We start from the raw sequence: 8,806 nt of genomic DNA on the forward strand, positions 1-8,806 counted from the left end.
CCTAGCACCATGCAAGTTGTTGTGAGCTTACGTGCTCGAACCACCCTGGAGGTGTTCAAGGCCAGGCTGGATGAGGCTCTGAGCAACCTGGGCTGGTGGGAGGTGTCCCTGCCCATGGCAGGGGGTGGCACTGGGTGATCTTGAAGGTCGCTTCCAACCCAAAACATTCTGGGATTCTATGAGATGGAGGCCGGGCTGGGGTGGGAGCACAGGAGCTGGGATGGTGGTGGGGATCAGAGGGGCTCAGCAGAGGCTTTTGGGGAGCTGGGGGTGGCAGGAGGAGGTGTGGGGTGCAGTGGGCAGAGCTGAGCCTGGGAGCACCCAGCCAGCTGCCCCCTCAATGACTCTTTGCAGACTGGCGCGGGGAAGACATACACCATGGGCACTGGCTTCGACATGAACGTCTCTGAGGATGAGCAGGGCATCATCCCGCGGGCCATTGGCCACCTCTTCAGTGGCATCGAGGAGCGCAAGCGGGCAGCACAGAGTCAGGGCGTGGCAGCACCCGAGTTCAAAGTCAGCGCCCAGTTCCTGGAGGTGGGTGACAATGGTTCTGGGTGACACTGTGGCTCTGCCCTGTCCTTTGGTCACCTCCCATGTCCTGGGGTTCTCGAGTCCTCTGTGTCCCAGCTGCTCCCTGCCTGAGCTGGACCCCACAGCAGGCCTGGGGCCGGGGATGTGTGCCAGGGCAGAGGAGACTTGAAACAGCCAAATGTTGTTGACTTCAGGATGGCCACAAACTGGGGGTGACACTTTCTTGGCTGCAGGGAGCCCCCTGCCATGGAGAAGGGGGGCTTATGCGTTGGTCCTCTGGAGCTTCAGGGGACTCTGGGCTTGATTCCTCCTGTTTGAGGTCGAGGATAGAAGCGTACCCTCTCTCCTCATTCTGGAGCAGTGTTCCCAGTGAAACAAGGAGAGGAAAAAGTGCCATTCTTGTAGGGGTTTGAGGAAGGCCTGTGTTATTTCCCATGTCCTTTGTTGCATCTTTGACCTTGAGAATGCTTCATTGCATCCTCTCCCGCCTCTGCTTTGGCCTCTCCATTTCAAAAGCCTCTTCTGTTAACTGCTTCTTTCCCTGGAGAGGTTTGTCCCAGAAAGCCTGTGGCCCTGGTGTGTCTGCAGCGGTTTCCCTGGGGACTGGTCCTGGGGTGGGAGGGCAAAGAAGTTCAAGATGGGAACTGGTTTAAGGCCTTGGTGAGAAAACATAGGGTGGTGCTGAGCAAAGCTGAGCTCCTGAACAAACTTCATCTGGTTGGGGTCCCAATCTGGGGTACAGCCCAAAGGAGGCGGGCAGGCAGAGAGAAGAGACCCTGTGCTGTCATCTGACCTCCAGATGACTTTGGTGGCCATCACAGCTGTGTTCCTCCTGAAGTCGATGGCCTGGAGAGGGGAAGCAGTGCCCAAAGTCACCTCCTAGCCTGGAGGGCTGACCTCCTTGCCAGAGAAATCCGTCCCAAGCAGTTTTCCATCTGCAGCGTCCCTGTGAGCTCCCACGGTGCTGTGGTGTCCGGCAAGGTCCTTCCCTCCCCACCGCTCTGCCTGTCCGAGCTCCCGGCTTCCTTCCCGCGCATCCTGGGCCTCTGGGGAACTCTGGGCTTTGCTCTGGGGAACCAGTGGGTTGGGACGGAAATGGGGACAATTTCCTGCCTGTTCTGAAGTCCTTATGGGGGATGAACCTTGTCAGGCTTTCTTCCCGCTGGAGAGTCCCCAGCCCTGTTGGGGCCAGGGCACAGACCTGCCTTCCCTGGGCTATCAGATCAGATACTGCCCTTCAGCCCAATGTGTGTCCCCTCACCCTATGTGACACACTTTCCCTCTCAGCCCCCCGGATCTGCCCTCTAGGAGATCCTCTGCTGTCCAGCTGTAGTTTCCCTTGCCTCAGTTTCTCCTTTTCAGTTTGGGGTGACCCGACACTGTCCGGAGGAGCTGGGTGACCTGTTAGCTGGAGTTGGGACACATGAGGGATGAACCCTGGGGAGGGGAAACCTGTGCTGCCCGTGTCCCAGGCCAGCCTAGGAAGCATCTCTGCAGACCAAGAGGTCCAGCCCAACCAGGGGCACCTGGGGGTGCTGGCGCAGTGGCCCTGCATGGGGTCACACCAGCTGCCGTGGGGGTTTCCTGTAGCGTTTCTTTTCCCCACATCTGACCCTTGGTGGTTTTGTCTCTTAAAATAGCCTCAGAGATGTTTGGCCGGTGCCTGCAGAGGATAGGAACAAGACTTCCTCTGCTCTGTTTCAAAGCCACTCATGGTCACGCTCCTCAGGCCAGCCGTGCCCCGGGGGACACTTGCAGCCCCAGGGTAGGGGCACCTCTGATAGCTGGGGGGGCTTGAAGGCTTTCCAAGGGCTGTGTTACATGTGCAGAGAATAAAAACCTGTTGCCTGATGGCCCGGTGACCAAGGCCATTGGAGCCTGTCGAGGGCTTTGCCCACTGTCCACCCTACAGGCATGGACATCAGACCCGCAGCTCCTGTGCCACTGCCCCGAGACCCGTCCTACGGCCCCCCCTGTCCAGGCAGCCTGGGGAGGGCTTTGGGGCGATAATGGCTCTGCTGTGCCAGCGTGGGCACGTGGCCACGGCAGACGCTGGTTACCAACCCTGCTGTCCTGGCAGTGGTGCAGGATTTGTCCCTGCTGATCCCCGTCCTGTGACAGTCCTGGGAGCAGGCTGTCAGAGCTGGGTTTAAACCCTCGGGGAGCCTGTTGGCACCTGGGGCACCCAGGGATGGATTAGCCTGATCCGCTCCGCTGGCCAGGAGCCCGCGGTCCTGGGGTGACCCTGCTCCCTGTGCTGGGATGTGGGTGTCAGGGGGTGATGTGTGGCACTGAGTGGATGGGCAGGGGTGAGAGGGGATGCTGCAGGGTCCAGGTACAGATGGGGGCATGCACACCAGCTCTCCTGGGCAGCCTTGCCTAAGCACGCACATGTGTGAGCACGCACGTGTACATGCGTGTGAGCACACGCGTACCCCAAGCTGTGCGGCCGGTCCTCTGGGCTCTCAGGACTGCAGCAACGGGGTGGCAGAAGGCAGCTCCTGTTGCTCCCACTGTGCTGGGCTCCAGCAGCCTCCTGCTTACCGCTACTCGCCCCATAACTGCTTCCACCCTGCTCAGCTCTACAACGAGGAGATCCTGGACCTATTTGACAGTGCCCGCGACCCTGACGCACGCCACCGCAAATCCAACATCAAAATCCACGAAGATGCCAGTGGGAACATCTACACCACAGGGGTCACGTCGCGCCTCATCAGCTCGCAGGATGAGGTGGGTGCAGGATGTGGCAGACATGGAGGAGGGATGGCAGCTGGGTGCCTGCTGGCCAGGGATGTGCTATGTGGGGACAGCCAGGCGAGGAGGGGGATTTCACCTGGGACTGGACAGAGCAGCCCTGGGGTTGCTGTAGTTTGACCCTGGCTGGGAGCCAAACTCAGCAACTGCTCGCTCAACCCTTCCCCCTCGCCCCTCCCAGGGATGGGGGAGAGAATTAAAGGGGCAAAGGGAAAAGAGACTTGGGGGTTGAGATAAGAACAATTTAATAACTAAACTGCAATAATATTGGAAATAATAATAATGATGATAATAATATATACAAATACAAAAATGAGTGACACACAGTGACACTGCTCATCACCCAATGACCCGTTCCTGGCTAATGATCCCGGAGCAGGGAGAGTCCTGAAACCACAATCCCAGAACAGAGATAAGAGCTTGAGTGTCCGAGAGACCGAGACAACCCTGAGAGAGGGGCAACCTAGAAGGAGACAACCCGGAGCAAGAGAGCGAGCTTCCAGACAAAGCCTCACCTCTCTCCTGGCCACGCCGGGCATGGGATGGAACAGACCACTGGCCAGTTTGGTCTCAGTCCTAACCCTGAGGTCGAATCCTGGGCTGGTCACTGGGGCTGTGCTCCCTCCCAGCTCCTCCTGCCCCTGCAGACACGGGCACAGCAGAGAAGCTGGAAATTCCTTGACTGTCCTGGCAGCAGCTCTGCCCATCGGTGTGTGATCAGCTTCTCCTCAGCACAAACCCCAACAGCCTCACACTGGCTGCTGGGGAGAAAGTTAACCCTGTCCCAGCTAAACAAGGACAGGGGTGATGTGGGGAGAGGTCGGTGTGCCTGCAGCAGGGTGCTGTCCTGACCCACCAGCAGAAGGCTTCAAGGTTTCATTCTTCCCTGCCCTATGTCGTTGCAGCTGATCCAGTGCCTAAAGCAGGGGGCTCTTTCCCGCACCACCGCCAGCACCCAAATGAACGTGCAGAGCTCCCGGTCCCACGCCATCTTCACCATCAACCTGTGCCAGATGAGAGTGTGCACCCGCCCGGAGCTGGTGAGATGTCCTCCTGCCTCCTGGCTGGGCCTTTCCTGGGTCCGATACCCAGACGATGTGGGGGGGCTCCCTTGGAAAGGGGAGAGGGTTTGAAGTCTTGCAAAGAGAGGCAGGGCTTTGTCTTGCTTCTTTCCAGACATAGGGAGGGAACTGGGGTTGTTTAGTGTGGAGAAGAGGAGGCTGAGAGGAGACCTCATCACTCTCTACAACTGCCTGAAAGGAGGGTGCAGTGAGGGGGGTGCTGGCCTCTTCTCTAAAGTAACAAGTGATGGGACAAGAGGAAATGGCCTCGAGTTGCACCAGGGGAGGCTTAGGCTGGATATTAGGAAAAATTTCTTCACTGCAAGAGTGATCAGGCATTGGAACAGGCTGCCCAGGGAAGTGGTGGAGTCACCATCCCTGGAGGGGTTCAAGAAACACGTAGATGTGGTGCTTTGGGACATGGTTTAGTGAGTTAGGTGGTGTTGGGTTGGACTTGATGATCCTTGAGGTCTTTTCCAGCCTTTATGATTCTATGATAGCCAGCGTTAGCATTTAATGGGAGCTGAGGTCTGCCCTGGAGCAGCCCCATCCAAGGCAGGGATGGTCTGACCCAAGGGATGGCCCAGAGCAAGCTCCTGTTGGGATCATCTCCCCCATCCTTGAGGGGCTGGCTGTGGTGGGTGAATGCTCGGGCTTTTGCTGATGGCTGAGTGCAGCCAAGGTTGCTCCTGCCTGCTCCGGGTCCATGGTGGTGACCCTCTCCATGTGTGCCTGGCCACAGGTGAACGAGGAGGGGACCAGCCTCCTGGATGGAGCCCAGCCCACCACCGAGTATGAGACCCTCACGGCCAAGTTTCACTTCGTCGACCTGGCTGGCTCAGAGAGGCTGAAGCGAACGGGTGCTACGGGCGAGAGAGCAAAGGAAGGCATCTCCATCAACTGTGGGCTGGTACGGGCCCAGGCGCCGGCGCGCGAGGGGAGGCAGGGCCTGCCTGGGGGAGCCTGGGCCACCTTTGGGTCCTGCTTGGAGCTGCTCTGGGCTGTTGGGGTTGCTGCTGGCTTTGCTGGGGTTTATGCTCCCTGGCCCTGTAAGCAGGAATATGTACAATCCAAAGTGCCAGTGGTGAGGGCACAGCTCTGCTGCTGAGGGCAGGGTGGTGGGGAGAGGTACAGCTGGGCACAACCGTGCAAGTCCCTGAAAGCTCAAGGTCTGCTAACATGAGCTTAAAAATGCTCCAGGGCTTGGTGCTGCTCCTCTGTGCGTGTGGGAGAGAGGCACAGCCTGGGGAAGTGGGGAGAATGCCAAGACTGGCAAGGGAAGCCCCGTACCTCCAGCTCTTGTGCCCCAAACCTGCACCGCAGCACGTGCCCCAGCCCTGACGTGCTGGCTACGTGACAGCTCTGTTCTGAGTTAGCGGGTTGCCTTTCCTTTGTGTTGGTAGCTGGCCTTGGGGAATGTCATTAGTGCCCTCGGAGACCAGAGCAAGAAAGTTGTGCACGTGCCCTACCGTGACTCTAAGCTCACCCGCCTGCTGCAGGATTCCCTCGGGGGCAACAGGTAAGGGGGTCCCAGGCCGGGGCTGTCCCCCTGCAAATAGGGATGAGGGTCTATGGAGCCATGCAGGAGCTATTTCATCACTCAAATGCCTCACAGGTTGCCTGGTAGGGAGGGGGTGCCTCCTGGCAGGCAGTGCCTGACTTTGCGGATGTGAAGACCTTGGCTGCTCATGAGTCCCAGGCACAATTAGCCAGCTTTGGTGGAATTAGCTGGTGCAAAACACTCCGGAGCCCTTGCAGATCTGGGACTTGGCAGGTGGTGTTGCCCAGCATGGGATGGACTGGATTCCCTGCCTGCTTTGGGGGTTCTTTGAAGAGCCCATTCTTCCCCAGCAATCCTGGCTCACGTGGGCTGGCTCGTGGAGGTTGGCTTTGCTCAGTGCTGTGTGATGTGTTGCTCGTGGGGTCTTGCTGGTACTCTGGCCCTGGGAGGGACCAAACCCAGTTTATAGCTTGGTTATAAAACACAGAAGTGCCTAGGATGGGTGTCTGGGGGCATGTGGCCTGTGCTGGGTTCTAGGAGTCCATGTGTTGAGTTGGCACAGGGTGGGGGAAACTGTCCTTTCACCTTGACCTTCACCTCCCCAAGCCAAACCATCATGATCGCCTGCGTGAGCCCATCTGACCGGGACTTCATGGAGACCCTGAACACGCTCAAGTATGCCAACCGGGCTCGCAACATCAAGAACAAGGTGGTGGTGAACCAGGACAAGACGAGTCAGCAAATCAGTGCCCTGCGGGCCGAGATCGCTCGCCTTCAGATGGAGCTGATGGAGTACAAGGCGGTGGGTAGCCAAGTGGGCTTGCAGAGGTGGGGTGGAGGCAGGAGCACAAAGCTTCCTCTTCTGTGTTTGGATTGGGGCGGTTTTATGGGAAAGACCCTCCTGCCTACTGCGCTCTGCCCCTCTTGACAAGGGGTAGTTGGTAGGAGAGGTCAGGAGGCTTAAGAGACGGGGGCTCAGCTCCTGCCCTGCCACAGGCAGGGCCTTGGGGATGCTGAGGCAGGGAGAAGCCTTGAAGCATCTCTCACCCTCTGCCTGTTGAGCTCAGGCCTTCTTGGTCCTTAGATTTGTCCCTGCCCTTGCTTTAGTGGCTGGGGCTGCCCCCAGGGGTGCAGTGGTGGGCCCCCATGTCCCAGTTTGCCCAGCACTCAGGGACTCCCCTGTGTCCCCACAGGGCAAGCGGGTCATCGGGGAGGATGGCTCGGAGGGCTACAGTGACCTTTTCCGCGAGAACGCCATGCTGCAGAAGGAGAACAGCGCCCTGCGCATGCGGGTGAAGGCCATGCAGGAGGCCATCGATGCCATCAACAGCAGGGTCACCCACCTCATGAGCCAGGAGGCCAACCTGATGCTGGCCAAGGCAGGTGAGGCTGGGCTAGTGTGTGGCGTGGTGGGTCAGCCCGGCTAGTGTAGCTGGGATGGGTGCTGCGGTACAGCCCATGTCTTGCCTTGATCCACCTGCACCTCTGCTCCTCCAGGTGATGGTAATGAAGCCATTGGTGCCCTCATCCAGAACTACATCCGCGAGATCGAAGAGCTGAGGTGAGTCACCTGGGGCTGGCGGGGGTTGTGGTGGGGTCTGAGCCCAGGGGTTGCTCACAGCTCAGTGTCCCGTGTCACTGGGCCGAGTTGCAAGCCCTGGTGGAATAGCAGCCGAGACCACAGGGGCTGTGGGAGTCCTAGCCAGTGCTTTGGGTGTTGTCATCTTTTGTGTGGCCTTCAATGGAGGCAGAGATCCTGGCAGGAGCAGCTGGTGTCTCCCAGGGACTGCTGGCCGCCCGAAGCTGGGTCCATCCCAGTCTCTTGCACAATCCTGGGACCCTGTCTTGCAGCGCCCTGACTTTCTGACACAAAAGGAATGGGAGTGTCTTTGTGGTGACTCTGTCCCTGGCTCACACCATCCTAATACCAGGGAAGATCCCCTCCTCTGGGGACACTGGGATGTCCCCTCTTTGACCACATTCCATCTCCACTCCTTAGGACGAAGCTCCTGGAGAGCGAGTCCATGAACGAGTCCCTGCGTCGCAGCCTGTCGCGTGTCTCTGCCCGGCCCCCGTACTCCATGGGCTCGTCCCCAGCATCTGGCTTGGCTGGGCTGTGCAGCCCCGCTGCTCCGGTGGAGACGGAGGCCTCCGACGTCCTCCGACGGGCCAAGCAGGACCTGGAGCGCCTGAAAAAGAAAGAGAGGAGGCAGAGGAGGAAAAGGTGAAGGCAGCTGCTGTGCAGCACTGGGAAGGGAGTGGCTGCATGTCGGTCGCAGTCTGTCCGTGTGGGGTAGGGTATTGTGCTTCTTCCCCATCCATGCTAAAGCCTGAGCTCTGACACAGAGCCCAGCCGCCTGGGTTCCCTTCCCAGCGCTGCCTTGCCCTTGGTCTCCTTTTCACCCACCACGCAATCCCTGAGGCTTTTTTCCGTGAAGGGTCCAAAAGCAGGAGGCAAGGGGGGCCCCAGCAGGACCTGCCCCTGGGCTCCCCCGCCCTGGACCCACCAGCACCCCGCTGCTCTCCCCTAGCCCGGAGAAGGAAGCGTTTAAGAAGCGGCAGAAACTGCAGCAGGACAATGGAGAGGAGACAGATGAGAATGAGGTGGAAGAGGTGAGTGGGCTTCGTGTTTATACCGAGGGGGGTGTTTGGGTGTGGAGCATTGGCATCGCCCCACGTGGGAGAGGGGCCAAGCCCACCCTGGCCCTGCAAACAGGCTGGAGGGGTCGTGGAGCCAAGGACTCCGTGCTGGAGTAGGAGGGAGCTGGATGCTCCCCAGCCCACACCTTTTTGGGGTTGGTTTCAACAAGCGTATGTGAAGGGGGGGGGTTGGGTGATGCAGTGCTGCTCGGCTGCGAGGGGACAGATGGGGCACAGAGCTGCTCCTCTCAACAGAGTACGCCGGGGGTCCCGAAATGGTGCTGCAGCCCCCGGGCAGCCTGTGTGGGGGGGGCAG

At 59.3% G+C, this 8,806-nt stretch overlaps 1 protein-coding gene across 1 annotated transcript in view; it reads left to right on the top strand.

Moving 5' to 3' along the window:
• Positions 1-8,806, top strand: part of KIF21B (kinesin family member 21B) — a gene marked incomplete at its 5' end in the record, with an annotated part of 24,533 nt that overhangs the window by 1,015 nt on the left and 14,712 nt on the right. Inside the window, 10 exons of the mRNA XM_010077764.1 lie at positions 355-537; positions 3,115-3,264; positions 4,194-4,328; positions 5,092-5,259; positions 5,753-5,868; positions 6,457-6,652; positions 7,044-7,233; positions 7,348-7,411; positions 7,850-8,074; positions 8,382-8,463. Coding sequence (XP_010076066.1) covers positions 355-537; positions 3,115-3,264; positions 4,194-4,328; positions 5,092-5,259; positions 5,753-5,868; positions 6,457-6,652; positions 7,044-7,233; positions 7,348-7,411; positions 7,850-8,074; positions 8,382-8,463 — 1,509 coding nt within the window. The remainder of the gene's footprint in view (positions 1-354; positions 538-3,114; positions 3,265-4,193; positions 4,329-5,091; positions 5,260-5,752; positions 5,869-6,456; positions 6,653-7,043; positions 7,234-7,347; positions 7,412-7,849; positions 8,075-8,381; positions 8,464-8,806) is intronic.

This window comes from Pterocles gutturalis, unplaced genomic scaffold, assembly GCF_000699245.1.
Source record: "Pterocles gutturalis isolate BGI_N339 unplaced genomic scaffold, ASM69924v1 scaffold10858, whole genome shotgun sequence".
NCBI lineage: Eukaryota > Metazoa > Chordata > Aves > Pterocliformes > Pteroclidae > Pterocles > Pterocles gutturalis.